At 51.6% G+C, this 21597-nt stretch overlaps 2 protein-coding genes and 1 non-coding gene across 3 annotated transcripts; 1 reads left to right on the forward strand and 2 right to left on the reverse strand.

The window, feature by feature from the left end:
* Positions 1–6450: 6450 nt before the first annotated feature.
* LOC132586554 (U4 spliceosomal RNA) lies at positions 6451–6591 on the reverse strand. The gene has a single exon (XR_009556366.1). It is a non-coding gene; the product is annotated as a U4 spliceosomal RNA (small nuclear RNA).
* A 1820-nt stretch (positions 6592–8411) lies between these two features.
* SYCN (syncollin) lies at positions 8412–12475 on the forward strand. Its single transcript, XM_060258159.1, has 2 exons — positions 8412–8466; positions 11423–12475. The coding sequence occupies exon 2, from the start codon at positions 11526–11528 to the stop codon at positions 11919–11921; it is 396 nt and encodes a 131-aa protein (XP_060114142.1). The 5' UTR covers positions 8412–8466; positions 11423–11525; the 3' UTR covers positions 11922–12475.
* A 2404-nt stretch (positions 12476–14879) lies between these two features.
* On the reverse strand, positions 14880–20733 carry NCCRP1 (NCCRP1, F-box associated domain containing). The gene is made up of 6 exons (XM_060257793.1): positions 20541–20733; positions 19502–19570; positions 18638–18710; positions 17474–17569; positions 16069–16210; positions 14880–15021 (listed from the first exon to the last, which is right to left on the reverse strand). Exons 1-6 carry the CDS (start codon positions 20731–20733, stop codon positions 14881–14883), a joined length of 714 nt encoding a protein of 237 aa, XP_060113776.1. The 3' UTR covers position 14880.
* Positions 20734–21597: the final 864 nt, after the last annotated feature.

Below are 21597 nucleotides of genomic sequence, written 5' to 3' on the forward strand. Positions count from 1 at the left end.
CACCCCCAAAGTCCCCAGATATTTTAAAAATGGGACTTGGCAACCCTATAATGAGTTCCTGCAGGGCTTTTCTACAAAAAAGTCCTGGACCTATGCATATGCTAGGGCGGCGGGCCAGGGGTGTGTGTGCATGTGCCAAATTAAGCTCTCCCCACATGACTTCAAATAGAAAAACAATTATTTGCATTAATTTTGCCGGCCTGAATCATTCTCCCTCAACGGAGCAGTTTTTTAAGTTGATAATTTTTTATGGCCCGCGAATGATGTTATAAATATCGATGTGGCCCTTGGCAGAAAAATTGCCACCCCTGCACTACAGAATTCACTCCAGATACTTCCCAAGGCCCCAAACCTTCCCTTCCAAGGCTCCACCCCCAAAACTGGAGTTGGCAACCCCACCAGGATTTCCCAGGAGATAGTTGGCAAGCGAGGACAGAATCCTCAGCAAGATCCGAGACGGGGAGCACCGCTGAGGGTCTGAGACTAGCAAGATCCCCAGGACCAAGGCATGCCCACCTGAAAGAATTCTCAATGTCTGCCTCGGACTACAATTCCCAGGATTCTTTGGAGGGGGAGCAGCCATGATGGTTCCAGTTGTAGAAAGCAGATGTTGTGTTTGTCATGCAAAGAAGAAGAATTGCAGATTTATACCCCGCCCTTCTCTCTGAATCAGAGACTCAAAGCAGCTTACAATCTCCTATCAGGGGTGGCCAACGGTAGCTCTCCAGATGTTTTTTTTGCCTACAACTCCCATCAGCCCCAGCCAGCATGGCCAATGGCTGGGGCTGATGGGAGTTGTAGGCAAAAAACATCTGGAGAGCTACCGCTGGCCACCCTTGTCCGGTATCTTCTCCCCCACACAACAGAAACCCTGTGAGGTAGGTGAGGCTGAGAGGGCTCTCCCAGCAGCTGCCCTTTCAAGGACAACCTCTGCCAGAGCTATGGCTGACCCAAGGCCATTCCAGCAGCTGCAAGTGGAGGAGTGGGGAATCAAACCCGGTTCTCCCAGATAAGAGTCCACGCACTTAACCACTACACTAAACTGGGTCTCTGGAGTGCCCCCTTCCCCCCCTTGATTTCCACTTTCTTTCTCTACTTTCTCCATCCCATGCATAATCTTGTAAACCTCTCTCATGTCACCCCGCAGTCGACATTTCTCCAAGCTAAAGAGCCCCAAGTGTTTTAACCTTTTTTCCTAGGGAAAGTGTTCCAAAGCTTTAATCGTTCTAGTTGCCCTTTTCTGCACTTTTTCCAATACTATAATATCCTATTTGAGGTGCAGTGACCAGAATTTCACACAGTACTCCAAATGAGACCGCACCATCGATTTATACAGGGGCATTTGGCAGAAGGTTCCATGTTCCATAGAAGACCAAAGGGGGATTGCCAGCCTCCTGGTGGGGAACAACATAGGAGGCTGTGAAAAATTACTGTGCAAGGAACAATTACAACTCATGTAACACAGCTTAATACAAGAATGACACACTCTCCTCAAGCATTACATCAGTGCTTAATTGCATTCTGCAATACGTTGAGTATTTATGTTAATAGCGTTTAAAGGGAAGGCAGAGCAATCAACTTTTTAACAACAACACTTAGAAAAACATGCAAGGTTTGCCAGGTTGAAATGGCAATTACGGTATGTGTGTATGCAACATGCCAAGTTTGCAGTACATTCAACCAACAAAGATGTTTTTCTCAACCTTGGCTGTTCCCTTTGTTTAGTTGCCAAGCCTCCAGGTGGGGCCTGGAGATCTCCCGCTTTTACAACTGATCTCCAGCTGGCAGAGATCACCTCCCCTGGAGAAAATAGTTGCTTTGGAGGGTAGATTCTACGACAGTGCGCCCCTGCTGAGGCCCCGCCCCTCCTCAAACCCCACCCTCTCCCAAATCCACCCCCAAAGTCTCCAGGTATTTTCCAACCCAGACCGCCCCACCTGTCTGTGAAAGAAGCCTTTTTAATACTGTTGTCAGCCTCCAGGTGGTGGCTGGAGATCTAGAAATACAAGCGATCTCCAGTTGACTGAGACCTGGGGATTGGCAAGCCTACGTGCACCAAGGGCTGCCGGACCCAATGGAAGCACAGCCACCTCCCTCCGAAATGGCATCCCTTCGGAAAGTGTCGCTTCTTCCCATCGCCAGCACCTGCAGCTGCAAAGAAGGGCAGGCCCTGCTGCGGGTGAGGAAGCGCCATCGGCCGCCTAATTGGGTGGGGGGAGGAACTAATGATGGGGGGACTCTGGCGCAGAGGAGAGAAATGGCAGCCGCGAAATGAGTATTAATGGCTTGTGTGTCACACGTGGCCGACTGCTGGAGGAGGAGAGGTGTGCGGGCGTTTGCAGATTTTGTCTTACTGGAGGGAAGGGGGGTGAGCGAGGCTGGCTGGATACAGCCAGGAGGGAACCAAAAAGCTCCTAGTCCCGCGCGCCAGCCTGCCGAGGAGGACCTGCACATGACACGAGGTTGTTAGGCCGGAGCAGAGGTCAGGGAAGGCAAAGGAAGACAGGTAGTTCGGCAGTGGGAGGGGTGGTAGAGGAGGACCAGGGGAGGGTCTCTGCTGATGCCCGGGGGCACCAAACCAATGCCCTTCTGGAGGGCCTGTGATGAAGCACAGTGATGGCCTGTGATGGACCTCTGGTCACCGCAACTCAAAAAGAATATGATAGCATTGGAAAGAGTCCAGAAAAGGGCAACTAGGATGATTAAAGGTTTGGAACACTTTCCCCATGAAGAAAGGTTAAAACGTTTGGGGCTCTTTAGCTTGGAGAAACGTCAACTGCGGGGTGACATGATACATGTTTACAAGATGATGCATGGGATGGAGAAGGTAGAGAAAGAAGTCCTTTTCTCCCTTTCTCACAATACAAGAACTCGAGGGCATTCCATGAAATTGCTGAGCAGTCGGGTTAAAACGGATAAAGGGAAGTCCTTCACCAAAGGGTGATTAACGTGTGGAATTCACTGCCACAAGAGGTGGCGGCGGCTACAAGCATAGCTAGCTGTGAGGTGGCTGGAGCTGAGAGAGCTCTGACAGCAGCTACTCTTTCAAGGACAACTCCTGCAAGAGCTATGGCTGACCCATTGGAGGAGTGGGAAATTGACCCGGTTCTCCCAGATAAGAGTCCGCACACGGCGTGTGACTGTTTGCTTTTTTTTTTTACTGCAAAACACATATTAACATTTAGGATTTTCAAAATACCCAGAGACAAAGGAAAACACAGAGCTGTAAGAGGGATGCTGGTTTCTTAACTTGCCAGATGTTCTAGCCTCACTCAGCCCACATCTGTTTTCTCAGCGATCCCCCAGAAGGGCCATACGTCCTCTCCATTTCATTTTATTTCTTATTTGGAATAACAGTTTCTAATAGTAGACCGTAATGTAACATAACGAACAGGAGAAGGTAATGTAATTTGGGATGGTAGATAAGAGAGAAAGGTATTTCTCTGGTCTTGGGATGGGAGAAAGCTCTCCACAGCCAATCGCCCCACTTTGAAGAAGTAAGGTTGCCACAGCCAATGTTCCCTCTAAGCTTAGTTCGTGTGAGCTAGCTCACAGTTTTTTAGCCTCTGGCTCACACATTTTTGTCTTAGTACAGGAAAAATGGCCCCAGTGCAAACTAATTTATGCAGTCACTGACATCTTGAGAGAGAGAGAGAGCCAGTTTGGTGTAGTGGTTAAGTGCGTGGACTCTTATCTGGGAGAACCGGGTCTGATTCCCCACTCCTCCACTTGCAGCTGCTGGAATGGCCTTGGGTCAGCCATAGCTCTGGCAGAGGTTGTCCTTGAAAGGGCAGCTGCTGTGAGAGCACTCTCAGCCCCAGCCGCCTCACAGAGTGTCTGTTGTGGGGGTGAAGATATAGGAGATTGGCTCAGGTTGACTCAGCCTTCCATCCTTCCGAGGTCAGTGAAATGAGTCCCCAGCTTGCTGGGGGGGGAAGTGTAGATGACTGGGGAAGGCAATGGCAAACCACCCCGTCAAAAGTCTGCCATGGAAACGACTGGTGCTTGCACAGGGGGTTACCTTTACCTTTAAGCCACTCTGAGTATCTGATTCAGAGAGAAGGGAGGGGTCTAAATCTGCAGTCTTCTTCTTCTTGAATGCCAGCAGCTCACAGAGTAGAATGTTTGCTCACAGGACTCCACAGCTTAGAGGAGCATTGGCCACAGCAAATCTGCTGTTGTGGTTACATGCGTGGACTGACCTCGGGTCAGCCACAAGTTCTCAGCAGAGCAGTTTCTGTCAAAGCTCTCTCAGTCTAGGCTTGCCAATCCCCCGGGTTCCCCCGCTTTTCCAGGCTCCTTCCTGCCCCGAGTCAGCTGGCCGGAGGGGAAAGCCCCACCCCCCACAGCCTCCATGTGCCTGCAACCCTCAGAAGAAGAACCCTAAGAACACGGGTCCCCAACCCCTGGTCCGTGGACCGGTACCAGGTCATGGCCTGTTAACAACTGGGCCTTGAGTGGTATAATTATTTAATTATATATTAGAATAGAAGGAGAAGAAGGAAAAGGAGAAGGAGAAGAAGGAGGAGGAGAAGAAGGAGGAGAAGTAGGAGGAGGAAGAGGAGAAGAAGAAAGAGGAGGAGGAGGAGAAGAAGGAGGAGGAGGAGGAAAAGGAGGAGAAAAAGGAGAGGGGAAGGAGGAGAAGACAACGACACTGGATTTATATCCTGCCCTCCATGTCGAATCTCAGAGCGGCTCACAATCTCCTTTATCTTCCTCTCCCACAAGAGATACCCTGTGAGGTGGGTGGGGCTGAGAGAGTTCTGACAGAAGCTACCCATTCAAGGACAGCTTTGCAAGAGCTACAGTATGGCTGGCCCAAGGCCATTCCAGCAGCTGCAAGTGGAGGAGGGGGGGAATCAAACCCGGTTCTCCCAGATAAGAGTCCACGCAGTGCACCAAGCTAATGGAAATAAAGTGCACAATTGTATCATCCCGAAACCATTGTGCCCCCCCCCCCCCCAATCCACAGAAAAATTTTCTTCCACAAAACTGGTCCCTGGTGCCAAAAAGGTTGGGGAGCGCTGGCTTAGAAGACTTGGGAAGGGCTTGAGGTTTTTATTTTTTTATTTTTAAAGGTGTGTGTTCTTTTATAACTTTGGAGCCAGGCTGAATGGGAGGGGGGTGAGCCTACAGAACAACATGGCTGTTGGGAAGAAGTTCTCTGCGTTTGTTTCACAGCCCTTCAGAACTGCTTTGCACAGTAAAACAGAGCCTCTGATTTCCCTGCTGAATTGGAAGTGTGGGCAGCACTCAACAACTCCCAAGTGTGTCATTTCAAACTGTATTTATTCTGGCTGCTGGAAATGAGGGAATGAAGACTGTATTCAGGAAAACTGCAAAGCTGTATATTTTTATTTCTTGATTTTAGGGAAAGTCTCCTGGCTCTACCCCCAAAGTCCCCAGGTATTTTCTGAATTAGACTTGGCAATCCTATCACAGCTGGGGTGTCTGTTTTGAGGAGAGGAAGGGAAGGAAGTAGACTATAAGCTACTCTGAGTGAGGGAAGGAGGTATAAATCCAGTCTCTTCTTGTGCTTTTCCTTCATTTCCCCCAATAAGGTTGCAATCACTCCCACACTAAATCATGCTTTCCAACTGGATTTTACTGTGTGAGGGAGCAAAATCCAGTTTGAAAATGCATTGAAAGCACACCATTTCTGTTATATTTTACTGTGTTGTCGTGTTTTAACTGCATTTTATCAGTTTCTTATTGTATTTCAACCGGTTTTATTTGCTTGTAAATAAAGCCCGCTTGGGAAAGGGCGGAATATAAATGCACCAATTAAAATATACAAATAAATTCCGTGTGTGTGATCAGGGCCTAAGCAAATCCAAACATATTGCTACTTGCAGTTGCTGTGTAGTCTTTGGCTTTGCACATGCCAAAACAGCTCCATGAGGTTGTTTGCTAAATCGCTGTTCGCCTACCTAGAGACAGCTGCCAAGATAGATAAAACAAAGCAGGAATCAAGTTACACATTTAAGACCAACCACTTTTTTTATTTAGGACGGCAGCTTTCGTGTGCTCTTAAGCACACTTCATCAGCCGAGGAATCCAGCACAGTGAGCAAAGCCATACAGAGCTGGTAGGCAGTGGCCCAGAATGCAACAATTTTCTGGGCCACTGCCTATCATAGCTCTGTATGGCTTTGCTCACTGTGCTGGATTCCTCGTCTGCTGAAGTGTGCTTAACAGCACACGAAAGCTGACATCCTAAATAAAAAAAATTGGTTGGTCTTAAAGGTGCCACTTGACTCCTTCTTTGTTCAACCGCTTCAGACCAACACGGCTGCCCGCTTGGATCTATCTAAAATAGATAAAAGGTTAGGTCGCATTTCTATGTGTCTGAAGAACTGCAACGAACTACGACGCACGGATTTTCCGGTGGAAATGCTGAAAAGCAGAGCTAAGAATTGCAGAATCTATTTTTGGCACACAGAAAATTCAGTCTCCGTAGAGACTGTCAAAAATTGCCAATGCCGACTATATTTCAAGTCGTCATGGCGGGGTATTGGGAAAAGTTTTCAATTAGCAATAATCGCGCCTCGGATTAACCTCATTGGCTACGATACTGCCACTGCGCAAAGCTAATGCTACGCCGGGCCGGCTGCCAGGCACTCTCGCTGGAGGACCTTCTAGGATGCAGTGACCCAGCGCCCCGGCTACGACGCCAGAATTGAGTCCCGGGATCGCTCCCCTCCTCTGGGCATTCGCGACCCCCAGGCCCCGGGCAGGCAGACTTGGGGGGACGGACCCTTCCCCACCCTTTTCCCCGCCTCACCGCCTCCGCGCAAAGGATTCTGGGCCAATATGCAGATTTTGGAAGCGCGTCACCAAGTTCCAGAAGAAAAGCGGCGGGGAGGTTGGGCGGAGTCAGGGACTTTTATGAATGGAGGAGGCGGGCGAGAAAGGGGCGGAGCGAAGGGGAGTCAAGGGAATGAGCCAATCGTTGGCAAGGAGTACGGAGGGGAGCGAGGAAGCCCCGCCCCCTAGAACGTCTTAAGGGCTTTTGGCTGGAAATGGTTGGGTTTTCTTTATTAATGCATTTAATTAGTATTGGTATTTGGAGGGGGGGGGATCGCCCCTTTCTGGGTAAACTAGAAAGACAGCAGCCTCTTCCTTATTAACTTCGTTTGTACGCCGCCTTCTCCGCCCATGGGAACCCCAGAGCGATTTGTTGCACCCTTCTCATCTTGGTTTTCGCCTCGCAACAACAACCCTTCGAGGTAGGCTAGGCCGAGAGGGTGTGACTGGTAGGGTTCCCAATCTCCAGGTGGAGGCAGGGGATCCTTCCCACCCCACCCCCCGCTTCAGGGTCATCAGAAAGCCGGGGGAGCGGGGAGGGGGGGACGGAAATGTCTGCTGGGCACTCCATTATTCCCTATGTGGAGACCGATTTCCATAGGGTATAATGGAGAATTGATCTGGGGCTATGAAGGCGCTGTTTTTTTGAGGTAGAGGCACCAAATTAGCAGCATAGCATCCGGATCCTCTCCCCAAAATACCCCCCAAGTTTCAAAAACATTGAACCAGGTGGTCCAATTCTATGTGCCCCAAAAGAAGGTGCCCCTGTGTGTGGTCCCTTTAAATGTGATGGCCAGAACTCCCTTTGGAGTTCAATGATGCTTGCCACACCCTTGCTCCTGGCTCCACCCCCATGTATCCTGGCTCCACCCCCAGAGTCCCCAGATATTTCTTGAACTGGACTTGGCAACACTAGTAACTGGCCCAAGGTCACCCAGCAAGCTTCCATGGCAGAGGAAGGATTCGAACACTAACCCCTGACTAGGGTTCCAAGTCCAATTCAAGAAATATCTGGGGACTTTGGAGGGGTGGAACCAGAAGACATTGGAGGCGGAGCCAGGAGCAAGGGTGTAGCAAGCACAATTGAACTCCAAAGGGAGTTCTGGCCATCAAAAGGGACTGCACACTTTTTGAATACCTTCCCTCCATTGGAAATAATGAAAGCTAGGGGAACTTTCTTTTGGGGCTCATAGAATTGGACCCCCTGGTCCAATCCTTTTGAAACTTGGAGGGTATTTTGGGGAGAGGCACTGAATGCTATGCAGAAAATGTGGTGCCTTTACCTCAAAACACAGCCCCTCCAGAGCCACAGATACCCGCAGATCAATTCTCCATTATATCCTGAGAATCGGTCTTCCTAGGGAACAATGGAGTGCCCAGCAGACATTTCCCTCCACCATTCTGCTTTCTGAGGACCCTGAAGCAGGAAGAGGGCCTCCACACTGGGGGATCCCCTGCCCCCACCTGGGATTGGCAATTCTACCCCCGACCCCTCAGGCTCTCTGCCCCAATTAAGGTGGACTTTTTCAGCAGAGGTGCCTTTGATCACACGAAGCTTAACATTCCCTTAATAATCTCCCCCCTGCTCCCTTCACGTGTCAGGAGCTTCAGCGGGCAGGAAAGAGGTTTCTCTTCTGGGCAGAGGTTTTAAGAACACCAGGTAAGGTGCATGTGTGTGTCCTTTACTTCCCGCTTTTACAACTGATCTCCAGCTGGCAGAGATCAGCTCCCCTGGAGAAAATAGTTGCTTTGGAGGGTAGATTCTACGACAGTGCGCCCTGCTGAGGCCCCGCCCCTCCTCAAACCCCACCCTCTCCCAAATCCACCCCCAAAGTCTCCAGGTATTTTCCAACCCAGACCGCCCCACCTGTCTGTGAAAGAAGCCTTTTTAATACTGTTGCCAGCCTCCAGGTGGTGGCTGGAGATCTAGAAGTACAAGCGATCTCCACTTGACTGAAGTCAGTTTCCTTGGAGAAAACAGCTGCTTTGGAGGAGCTGAACACATGAAGCTGCCTTCTACTGGGAGAGCCAGTTTGGTGTAGTGGTTAAGCCTGCGGACTCTTATCTGGGAGAGCTGGGTTTGATTCCCCACTCCTCCACTTGCAGCTGCTGGAATGGCCTTGGGTCAGTCATAGCTCTCTTATCTGGGAGAACCGGGTTTGATTCCCCACTCCTCCACGTGCAGCTGCTGGAATGGCCTTGGGTCAGCCATAGCTCTGGCAGAGTGGTCCTTGAAAGGGCAGCTGCTGAGAGAGCTCTCTCAGCCCCACCCACCTCACAGGGTGTCTGTTGTGGGGGGAGAAGATATAGGAGATTGTAAGCTGCTCTGAGTCTCTGAGATTCAGAGTGAAGGGTGGGGTATAAATCCAATACCTTCTTCTTAGAAAGCCGGTTTGGTGTAGTGGTGAAGTGTGTGGACTCTTATCTGGGAGAACTGGGTTTGATTCCCCACTCCTTCACTTCCAGCTGCTGGAATGGCCTTGGGTCAGCCATAGCTCTGGCAGAGTGGTCCTTGAAAGGGCAGCTGCTGAGAGAGCTCTCTCAGCCCCACCCACCTCACAGGGTGTCTGTTGTGGGGGGAGAAGATATAGGAGATTGTAAGCTGCTCTGAGTCTCTGAGATTCAGAGTGAAGGGTGGGGTATAAATCCAATACCTTCTTCTTAGAAAGCCAGTTTGGTGTAGTGGTGAAGTGTGTGGACTCTTATCTGGGAGAACTGGGTTTGATTCCTCACTCCTCCACGTGCAGCTGCTGGAATGGCCTCGGGTCAGCCACAGCTCTGGCAGAGTGGTCCTTGAAAGGGCAGCTTCTGGGAGAGCTCTCTCAGCCCCACCCACCTCACAGGGTGTCTGTTGTGGGGGGAGAAGAGATAGGAGATTGTAAACCGCTCTGAGTCTCTGATTCAGAGAGAAGAGCGGGGTATAAATCTGCTGTCTTCTTCTTCTTCTCCCCAAGCAATGGTATGTCAGCTTCTGACTTCAGGTGGTTCATGGGCTGGAAAGGTTCAGCAGAAGAGCCTTGGGCAGCCTGTTTTCCAGGAGGAGGGGGGGTCCCATCCCAATCTCCTCCAGAAAACCCACACCTGTCCCGTACAAGCCAGGCCCTGGGAAAGGCTGCAGCTGCCGGCTAAAAGACAGGCAGAGCAGAAATGGGCCAGCTGCAAAAGATTAAGAGGACAGACCATGACGCTGGAAGACGGGAGCAGCCCCCCCCTCCCCGCCCACCGGGACCAGAGACACACTTCCCTAATTGGGGCACAAGGAAGGAAACTGAGGCGGCCCCACCGAGGGCCAGGGAGAGCCAGAGACGCCTGGTGACAGACCAGTACCGCACCTTGCAATGGGCTGGGGGGGCGGGGAGAACTTCATGTAGCAGGAAGTGGAAGTGTGAGAAAGCGCTCCCCCTCCCTGGATGCTCAGTTGGCCCACCCTGCCATTCCATCCTGCCCTAGAGCATCGGGTCACTTGTTCCCCCAAGTGTAGTGAAGAAAAGCCCAACGTTAGGTTCTCTTATAAAAATCCAGGTCTCTGCAGGAGAGGTTTAAGAACCCATCGGTGGTTCTAGATCGGGGTGGCCAAATGCTGACTCAGGAGCCGCATGTAGCTCTTTCAGACATGTTGTGAGGCTCTTGAAGCCCCCCCACCCCACCCCATCGGCCAGCTCGGAAAAGGCGTTTGTCTCTTTAAACCACTTCTTCAAGCCAAGCCATCTGGTAGCTTGGAGAATGCATGTAAAGTTAAAGTTGCTTTCTTTCCACCTGCCTCCCATCTATTCCTTCCTTCCTTCCTCTGGGATCATCCTTCCTGAGTTAAGACAAAAATGTGCGAGCTGGAGGCTAAAAACCTGTGAGCTAGCTCACACTATCTCAGCTTAAAGGGAACATTGCTGGAAGAAGAAGAAGATTTTGGATTTATATCCCACCCTATACTCTGAATCTCAGAATCTCAGAGTGGTCACAATCTCCTCTACCTTCCACTCCACAACAACACCCTGTGAGGTGGGTGGGGCTGAGAGTGCTTTTACAGCAGCTGCCCTTTCAAGGACAACTCCTACAAGAGCTATGGCTAACCCCAGGCCATCCCAGCAGCTGCAAGTGGAGGAGTGGGGAATCAAAGAAGAAGACTGCAGATTTATACCCTGCCCTTCTCTCTGAATCAGAGACTCAGAGCAGCTTACAATCTCCTATACCTTCTCCCCCCACAACAGACAACCTGTGAGGTGGGTGGGGCTGAGAGAGCTCTGACAGAAGCTGCCCTTTCAAGGACAGCTCCTGCAAAAGCTATGGCTGACCCAAGGCCATCTCAGCAGGTGCAAGTGGAGCAGTGGGGAATCAAACCCAGTTCTCCCAGATAAGAGTCCGCGCACTTAACCACTACACCAAACTGGCTCTCTGGAGATGCCGGGGATTGAACCTGGGACCTTCTGCATGCTGAGCCAATGTCCCACCACAGCCCCTCACCTTCCTCTTGATACCTCTGGGGGTCACCCAGTGCGACTGTGCGCCCATTCCTCCCCCTCCAGAAACACGGCCCTCCCTCCCACCTTCCTCGGGAAAATTCTGCAGCTGCGCAGGCTTGCGTTCAGCTGTGCGGTTCCCACCTTTATCTCTCCTCCCAGACCTTGGTACACCAAATGGCCTTGGGGCGGCCCTGGCGGCAAGTCTATAAGCGAGCCCCTTCCCCGAAGCTGCCCAGACTTTCCCCCTGCGACGCTTCCCAGGATGAAGGCCTCTTGGAGCCTCCTCTTCCCGCTGCTCTTCGCCCTGGCCTGGGCCCAGTGCCCGACCCCCGCTGACCTGAAGAACCCTGATGGCACCAAGATCTGTGCCCAGCTCTACACGGACGACAGCCCCTACTACGACCAGTGCTGCGTGGGCAGCGTGCTTATCGTGCAGTCAGGCGAAGACCAGCCCTACATCCCCAAGGCCTTCAACAACAAGATCTCCTCCGTGGTGGCGGCCCCCCGATGCGAGCTGACCGTCTGGGACACGAAGGGCAAATCTGGCAAGACGAGGAAGTTCAAGAACGGGGCTTTCCCCCGGCTCTCAGAGTACAGAAGGGGGATCTTTGGAGACTGGGACAATGCCATCTCCGCCTACTATTGCATATGTTCGTGAGGCAGCCGAGCCAAGAAGCGGCCTACCTGCCCCTCCCACCCCTGTGACCGACCCTCCTGTCTTGGCTAAAGGCGTCCTACCCCCAGAACCACTCTTTCATCACTCAGACTTCTGGGATGCCTCTTTTCCCAGAATCCTTCGTGCTCACAACAGCCAATGTGCTGTTTTCCACTGGATGATCTCCTTGCAATAACGGAACACGCAGGGGGCCCCAATTCGGCTCGTGGTGACAGCATCTTCTCGTCAAGTGCTCTCAAGCTGAGCAGGAAAGCACGACCCACAGGACTCTTTTTAGTCCCTCGCCGGGGGGCATGACGGGAATTCCCAGCAACATTGAAGATCTGGTCTCCTTGCCGGAAAGATTGGCTCGGGATGCGGCCCTGTGATGTTTCAAGAGCTCAAACGCGCGTTTCGTTTCCCGCTCAGCAGTTTCCAGACAGGTGTTCCGTCTTCAAAGCCAGCCTCTCTCCTGGGAGCACCTGCTCTCCCTCTCCCTCTCTTTCATCCCATCTTTTCCCTCGATAAACATAATTAAAAGCGAAGGAGCACAGCTCTGCAGCGTGTCCGGCCTTTGATTTCTGGATGGTTCGAGGTCCGCAAAGGACCGGGTGCGCTCTCCTTTCCCCCTTCTCTTAGCGATTAATTGGGAAGGGCTTGTGGTGACTTGAGAGGCGGATGCAAGCCTTCCCACCAAGATGGGTCCAAGCGGGCAGCCGTGTTGGTCTGAAGTAGTTGAGCAAAGCGGTAGACAAAGTTGCACCTTTGAGACCCACCAAGTTTTATTCAGAATGTATGCTTTCGTGTGCTCCGAATAAAATTTGGTTGGGTCTTAAAGGTGCAACTTGACTCCCGCTTTGTTCAGCTTTCCACCAAGGAAATGGTTTTCAGTTGAGCTGGTCAGGGCCGTAAAGGGGGAAGGCTGGAACTGGGTGGGGGAGGGAAGGGGGAGCTAGAACTGGCCCCAAAATCTACATTGCATGCCCAGCCACTGCATGATCAGACTTTGGGAAGCCAAGAACTCAAATAAAAGGTGTCCCTCTTTGCCACCAGATTGCCTTTTCCACACGGCCAGCTTCAAGGGCGCAAATATGTCAGCAAAGTTGGCAGGCTGTGGCAGATGAACCCCACCCCCAGTCCCCTCCCTGAGGATATTTTTAAAACCTTGGAGGTTTTTAAACAGAGGCTAGACGGCCATCGGACAGCAATGCGGATCCTGTGAATTTAGGCGGACGGATTTTGTGAGTTTCCTGCATTGTGCAGGGGGTTGGACTCGATGACCCTGGAGGTCCCTTCCAACTCTAGGATTCTTCAGGAGGTGGTGGGCTCTCCTTCCTTGGAGGTTTTTAAACAGAGGCTAGATGGCCATCAGACAGCAATGTGGATCCTGTGAATTTAGGGGGAGGGATTTTGTGAGTTTCCTGCATTGCGCAGGGGGTTGGACTAAATGACCCTGGAGGTCCCTTCCAACTCTAGGATTCTAGGATTCTTCAGGAGGTGGTGGACTCTCCTTCCTTGGAGGTTTTTAAACAGAGGCTAGATGGCCATCAGACAGCAATGCGGATCCTGTGAATTTAGGGGGAGGGATTTTGTGAGTTTCCTGCATTGTGCAGGGGGTTGGACTAAATGACCCTGGAGGTCCCTTCCAACTCTAGGATTCTAGGATTAGAACATAAGAACATAAGAGAAGCCATGTTGGATCAGGCCCATCCAGTCCAACACTCTGTGTCACACAGTGGCCATATTTTATATATATATATACACACACACACACACACATACACACACACACACTGTGGCTAATAGCCACTGATGGAGGTTTTTAAACAGAAGCTAGATGGCCATTGGACAGCAATGCGGATCCTGTGAATTTAGGCGGAGGGATTTTGTGAGTTTCCTGCATTGTGCAGGGGGTTGGACTCGATGACCCTGGAGGTCCCTTCCAACTCTAGGATTCTAGGATTCTTCAGGAGGTGGTGGGCTCTCCTTCCTTGGAGGTTTTTCAACAGAGGCTAGATGGCCATCTGACAGCGATGAAGATCCTGTGAATTTAGGGGGAGGGGTTTGTGAGTTTCCTGCATTGTGCAGGGGGTTGGACTAGATGACCCTGGAGGTCCCTTCCAACTCTAGGATTCTAGGATTAAACACTGAAATTCCCCACTGCAAGATTTTCACATTGGAAATGCTTTTGGCATTCTGGTATAGTGACTGGTGGAGGGGGGGTGGAGACAGAGATGTGCAAAGTGGTAAGACTCGCATTAGGGGCCCACCTATTACTAGCTGGGGGGTGTCTGATTTTCCCCAGGAAGGTTTTGAGAAAGGATTTGCCAGCCCTGAGGCATTCGCAGAATCAGAGATCTGACCACCTGGAACAGGTGACACAATTTTAAGGACACAGGAGCATCTGAGCATGGGCAGAGAGCCTTCACTAAGACAGCGAGGGGGAAGAGAGATCTGCGAGCAACAGTGAGAAATGCTAGAGATTCTCTTTGTCTTTTCAATATGTGCTTTTAATTCCTATCGAATCAACTCTCCTTGGATCGATGGGTCTTCAGCTTTGGAGGGTCTTGCCTACACACAGCTAGGGTTGCCAGCCTCCAGGTGGGGCCTGGAGATCTTCTCAGAATTAGAACTGATCTCCAGATCACAGAGGTCAGTTCCCCTGGAGAAAATAGCTGCTTTGGAGGGTGGACTCTGTGGCATTGTACACAAGGCGGCCTTATACTAAAACAGATAGAACCTGTTTTAGTATAAGGTCTTTCCGATCAGCAACTGCAAGATCCTATAACTGGAGATGCTGGGGACAGAACCTGGGACCTTCTGCATGCCAAGCAGGTGCATCTCGCCTACCTGAGCTCCGCCCTCTCCAGACCCTACTCCCCGCCCCTCTTCGATTTCCCAACCTGGAGTTGGCAGCCCTGCCACACACACGCAAGCTGTGCAGACCATCCCAGGCGCTGTCTCAATCCCGCAACTGCACAGAGACACTGCTATCTGTCGCTCTGGTCCGGAGGAAGCTGGATGGCGTCTCCACACACTTGGTCTTGTGCAAGAAGCGGACAAAACGTGCTCCTGGGCCGTAGTGCTTGAAAACGTGGGAAACCTTGAAAGGGATAAAGGACGGGAAGGCGAAGGGCATTAGCGGTCAGGGGGTGCGTGGAACCCCGGAAGGTACCCCCTCCAGTATGACCCACCCACCCACCCCTTTCGAGAACAGGCAAGCTGACTTTTGACCAACAGCCAGTGAGAAAGGTTGGACAAGATTAGGTCTGAATCAAGGAGATGAGTGTTTACTCTGCCGCCCCACCACCCGCCAAACCCCAGGCAAATCTCTGCCTCAGTTTCCCCATTTGCAATGTGAGGTCAACAGAGCCAGTGTGGTGTAGTGGTGAAGTGTGCGGTTTCTTATCTGGGAGAACCGGGTTTGATTCCCCGCTCCTCCACTTGCACCTGCTGGAGGCCTTGGGTCAGCCATGGCTCTTGCAGAGCTGTCCTTGAAAGGGCAGCTTCTAGGGAGAGCTCTCTCAGTCCCACCCACCTCACCGGGTGTCTGTTGTCGGGGAGGACGATAAAGGAGATTGTGAGCCGCTCTGAGACTCTGATTCAGAGGAAGGGTGGGGTATAAATCTGCAGTCTTCTTCTTCTTCTTACAGGGACTTTGTTAACTTTAACAGTGATACATTTCCTGACATTTAGAACTCTAGCAATCAAGAGTTGTGATTCATTGTTGGAACTGAAGAGAGGCACTGGAAGATCTTTGGCCCCAACCCAGACTTCCTGACAATTCGGGCCTCAGCTATCTATCACACAAAGTGATAATAATTCTACCAAATTCCTCTGAGCATTCACAGAGCACTTGCCCTTCATCGCAGAGCGTGGCCAGACGGCCGGAGAGAGTTGATGTGTGGTCCCTCTGAGCTGAATTAGCGTGAGCTAGTTCACAATATTTTAGTCTCCAGCTCACACATTTTTGTCTCAGCTCAGGAAAAACGACCCCAGAGCACACTTGTTTATGCAGCAGCTCACAGCTTGAATGCCAGTAGCTCACAAAGTAGAATTTTTGCTCACAAGACCCCACAGCTGTTCTCTCTTTCTTAATAAAAGGAAAAGAAATCCGCCCCTGTTCACAGCCTCCGCTGCCAGCCCTTACATGATGCCAGTTCTTGTCTGCTTCTCTTTGGTCGCCTTCGTGGGCCACGTAGTGAAATTCACCAATCACCATCAACCGGTCACTTCCCAGAAGCCAGACATGAAGCTCATAAACACTGGGTGCCAACTTGCTGTTTTCATACCTAACGCAAGAACGTACGTGGTGACGTTAGACTGGTTTTTAATGCTGTCCGTAAGCCTGTTTTACTCACATACTTTATTCAAAACTAGAAATTTCAGGGTGGGGCAAGGGAAATGTAGAGGCTGAACCGTCTGGGGGTTAGGGAGGCGTAAAAGGCAACTCACAGGTGACAAGGAAGGCAGAAAAGACAGATAAAACGATATACCACGTGGGCTACAAAATCTCCTGAGAACACTGTAGCACAGACAGGTAGCAGGCTCCATGCTTTCTGATGCACCAGTACAGCAGTTGGAGCCATACGGTAATAAAAATATGTGCTTGGATTAGAGTCCTGTAGTGGTTAGTAATCAGTTTTAAAGGAGAACGGCTGCAAGGAGAGGGTGGAAGGTGATCCTTAACCTCAGTTCTATGTCTCCTTATGCCACATGAAACTGCTTCTTTTATATGCTTCAGTGTTAAGAACGTAAGAGGAGCCATGTTGGATCAGGCCAATGGCCCATCCAGTCCATCACTCTGTTTCACACAGTAGCCAAAACCCAGGTGCTGTCCGGAGGTCCACCAGTAGAGCCAGAACTCCAGAAGCCCTCCCACTATTGCGCCCCTAGCAAAAAGGAATACCAAGCAACCCTGCCCCAGACATAAGAACATCAGAGAAGCCATGTTGGATCAGACCAATGGCCCATCCAGTCCAGCACTCTGTGTCACACAGTGGCTGAAAAAACCCAGGTGCCATAAGAAAGTCCATCAGTGGGGCCAGGACACTAGAAGCCCTCCCACTGTGCCCCCCCAAGCACCAAGAATACAGAGCATCACTTGCCCCAGACATAAGAACATAGGAGAAGCCATGTTGGATCAGATCAATGGCCCATCCAGTCCAACACTCTGTGTCACACAGTGGCCAAAAAGCCCCGGTGTCATCAGGAGGTCCATCAGTGGGACCAGGACACTAGAAGCCCTCCCACTGTTGCCCCCTTCCCAAGCACCAAGAAGACAGAGCATCACTGCCCCAGACATAAGAATGTAAGAGAAGCCACACTGGATCAGGCCAATGGCCCATCCAGTCCAACACTCTGTGTCACAAAAACCCAGGGACCATCAGGAGGTCCGCCAGCGGGGTCAGAACTCCAGAAGCCTTCCCACTCTTGCCCCCCCCCCAAGCACCAAGGAGACAGAGCACTGATGGACCTCTGCTCCACAGGTTTCTCCATCCCCTCCTATGCTTGTAGCCACCACCCCTTTCTGTGGCAGGGAGTTCCCGGCTTACCAGTCCATGACGGTGATGTCCGGCTGGTACACGTCCAGAAGCTCCACCCAGAGTCCCTCAGTCAGAAGGTCCACCTCCTGCTGCTTCACACTCCAGCTGGGACAGGAAAAGATGGGTCAGACAGGCCAGGATGCAGAAGAAGAAGAAGAAGAAATTGGATTTATATCCCGCCCTCCACTTCGAATCTCAGAGTCTCAGAGCAGCTCACAATCTCCTATACCTTCCTCCCCCACAACAGACACCCTGTGAGCTGGGTAGGGCTGACAGAGCTCTCACAGCAGCTGCCCTTTCAAGGACAACCTCTGCCAGGGCTATGGCTGACCCAAGGCCATTCCAGCAGCTGCAAGCGGAGGAGTGGGGAATCAAACCCGGTTCTTCCAGATAAGAGAGCTATGGCTGACCCAAGGCCATTCCAGCAGCTGCAAGTGGAGGAGTGGGGAATCAAACCCAGTTCTCCCAGATAAGAGAGCTATGGCTGACCCAAGGCCATTCCAGCAGCTGCAAGTGGAGGAGTGGGGAATCAAACCCGGTTCTTCCAGATAAGAGAGCTATGGCTGACCCAAGGCCATTCCAGCAGGTGCAAGTGGAGGAGTGGGGAATCAAATCCGGTTCTCCCAGATAAGAGTCCGCTACACCAAACTGGCTGTCTAAGAAAAAGATTGGATTTATATCCCGCCCTCCACTCAGAGTCTCAGAGCGGCTGACAATCTCCTTTATCTTCCTCCTGCACAACACACACCCTGTGAGGTGGGTGGGGCTGAGAGAGCCCTCCCAGAAGCTGCCCTTTCAAGGACAACCTCTGCCAGAGCTACGGCTGACCCAAGGCCATCCTAGCAGCTGCAAGTGGAGAAGTGGGGAATCAAACCCGGTTCTCCCAGGTAAGAGTCTGCACACTTAACCACTACACCAAACTGGCTCTCAGACAAGGAACCCCATACCTCTGGGGAGAGGTAGCTAGGGTTGCCAATCTCCAGGTGCTGGCTGGAGATCTCCCATTATTACAACTCAAGGGTTGCTTTGGAAGGTGGACTCTAGGGGTATTATACCCCAGCAAAGTCCCTCCCCTCCCCAAAGCCCACCCTTCCTCAGGCCCCACCCTCGAAAATCTCCAGGTATTTCCCAACCTGGAGCTGGCAACCCCCTGGCGGGCAGGAGCCCTCTCACCTGTAGCGTGGAAAGTCGGCCTCCTTCCCTTCAGCCAGCAGCTCTGTGTTCATTTGCCAGCCTCTGAAAGTCCCTGTGAGGAGACCGAAAGGCCCGCCCCAAAAGGAGGAGACGGGTTAGGAGCAGTGTGCCCTCTCAGCTGAGTTAGCGTGAGCCAGCTCACAATCTTATAGCCTCCCGCTCACACATTTTTGTCTTAACTCAGTTTGCTCAAGAGCAAACTAATTGATGCAGTAGCCAAACGGCTCGCTCGCAGCCTTAGTGCCAGGAGCTCACAAAGTAGAATTTTTGCTCACAAGACTCTGCAGCTTAGAGCAGGGGTGGCCAATGGTAGCTCTCCTGATGTGTTTTGCCTACAACTCCCATCAGCCTTTGGCCATGCTGGCTGGGGCTGATGGGAGTTGTAGGCAAAAAACATCTGGAGAGCTACCGTTGGCCACCCCTGGCTTAGAGGGAACGTTGGTTAGGAGACACGGGGGTGGGGGGGAGACATCATCTTTCCCTCCAAGGTGAACATTTTTTTACCAGAAAGAGAGAGGCAGACGGACAAATACGAGGTCAAAGTGAGTATGGACAGAATAACTTCTCTCCGGGAGTTGCCTTTAAAACTGCACATGTATGGAGTGCTTTTCACCCCCCCCCCCAGAAAGAAACAGCTTTAGTAAGAAATTAATGGGAGAAGATAAGTTTTTAAAAAAAAAAACACACAAAAACCCTAGTTCCCTCAGAGGAAAAATGCACTCTGCACATGCTCAGAGGCATCCCCCAAAGTTTCTGCAACAAATTCTGCACCCGCTAGCGGATTTCTGAGGATAATCTCCCTTTTATGTTAAATCTCACCCAGTCCTCACAGGTTCCCCATACCTTGGAGGTCCAGAGACATCTGAGGGGCTTTGGGGGGACACGAAGGAGCAGGTTCAGAGGTGTTCACACCTGTATAGGGAGGAAAAAGGGAGTGGAAAGGGCAGCACATCGTTTCATTGCAGTTTTCCCAAATTCCCACGCAGCCCTTCCTTTCGGCCTACCCCTTGTCCCTTTGCAAAGATTCCACATTCCCACCCCACTGGGGTCTCATCTCATGCTCCTTCGAGCTCTGGTTAAGAAGAGCAAAAAGGAATTACACTGCCCAGAAAATAAGAGATCTCTACAGAGATGCCCCCTCCCCTAAAAAAGCCCCTGGCAAGAGCGGCTGGTGGGAATTGTTAGGCTGAGGGGGGGGGCACAGCAGCTGAGGAGCCCCACTGATCCTGGCCCCCAGCCCCACTTCCCAAGCACCCCCTCCCCCTGAAAGCCAGACCCTCCCCCACCTTGCAGTCTGGCTGCAGGCTGAGAAGTGGGGCCGGTGAAGCGTTGCCAAGTCCAATTCAAAAAATATCTGGGGACTTTGGGGGTGGAGCCAGGAGACTTTGGGGGGTGGAGCCGGGAGAATGGTGCGACAAGCACAATTTAACCTCAAAGGAAGTTCTGGCCATCATATTTAAAGGCACCATGCTCCTTTTAAATGCTTTCCCTCCATTGGAAATAATAAAAGGTAGGAGCACTGTGATTTTGGGTTCATAGAACTGGACCCCCGGTCCAATCGTTTTGAAACTTGGAGGGTGTTTTGAGGAAAGGCACCAGATGCTATGCTGAAAATTCGGTGGTTTTACCTCAAAAAACAACCACCACCACCCCCCCCAGCGGAGCTCCAGATACCTGCAGATCAATTCTCCATTATGCCCTAAGGGAATCTATCTCCATAGGAAATAATGGAGTCCCCCCAGACATTTCCCTCCCCACTTCTGCTTTCTGATGTCCCTTAAGCGGGGGGGGGGCTCCAAACCGGGGGATCCCCCGCCCCCACCTGGGGATTGGCACCGCTAGACTGGAGAGACCCGTGGCTGGGGGGCGCGCGTTGCACTACCTTCTGGGTTTGGATTGCGCAGCAGGTTCCTCTGGAAGGGCTTGAGGGCGTAGAGGACCCCCCAGTCGGGGTCTTTGGGGGCTGGGGCGCCCCTCCGGCTGAGCTCCCAGCGGGCCTCGAAGCGCTCCTGCCAGCTGGGCTGAGGCTGCGGCTGCGGGGCAGAAAGCAGTGACTCTGGCCGGGGGACAGCCATCGCCGAGGGGAGAGGCCAGGGCGCTCCAGGGCAGGGCGCCACAAAGAGACGGCGCGTCACTTGCTTCCTGCAGCTTTCTCGCCTGGAGAGCCTGACATTCCCCCACAGGGAGGGGCACACCCGTTGCCACACACAAGGAAGCACAACAGACTGGAAGGGAGGGACAGTGAGGGGCAGGGGGGGGCAGCTGCTGCACAAGCCAGAAGAAGAAGAAGAAGAAAGAAAGAAAGAAAGAAAGAAAGAAAGAAAGAAAGAAAGAAAGAAAGAAAGAAAGAAAGAAAGAAAGAAAGAAAGAAAGAAAGAAAGAAAGAAAGAAAGAAAGAAAGAAAGAAAGAAAGAAAGAAAGAAAGAAAGGAGAACAAGGGAAAAAAGAAAAAGAAGGAAGAAAAAATAAAGAAGAAATGGAAGTTCTGTGACTCAAAAGAAGAAGAAGATATTGGATTTCTATCCCGCCCTCCACTCCGAAGAGTCTCAGAGCGGCTCACAATCTCCTTTACCTTCCTCCCCCACAACAAACACCCTGTGAGGTGGGTGGGGCTGGAGAGGGCTCTCACAGCAGCTGCCCTTTCAAGGACAACCTCTGCCAGAGCTCTGGCTGACCCAAGGCCATCTCAGCAGGTGCAAGTGGAGGAGTGGGGAATCAAACCCGGTTCTCCCAGATAAGAGTCCGCACACTTAACCACTACACCAAACTGGCTCAGGACTCATCGAGACGGCTAACTTCAGCTGCACAGATGTTCCACTCTGCACATGCTCCGGAGGCAAATGTCAGCTAGTGTTTCATTCATTCATTAATTCAGTTTGTGACCAGCCCTCCCCCGCACCATGCAACAGTGCTCAGAGCAGGGGGACAATATTTCCAGT

The sequence above is a fragment of the Heteronotia binoei genome, chromosome 17, assembly GCF_032191835.1.
Source record: "Heteronotia binoei isolate CCM8104 ecotype False Entrance Well chromosome 17, APGP_CSIRO_Hbin_v1, whole genome shotgun sequence".
Classification (NCBI taxonomy): domain Eukaryota; kingdom Metazoa; phylum Chordata; class Lepidosauria; order Squamata; family Gekkonidae; genus Heteronotia; species Heteronotia binoei.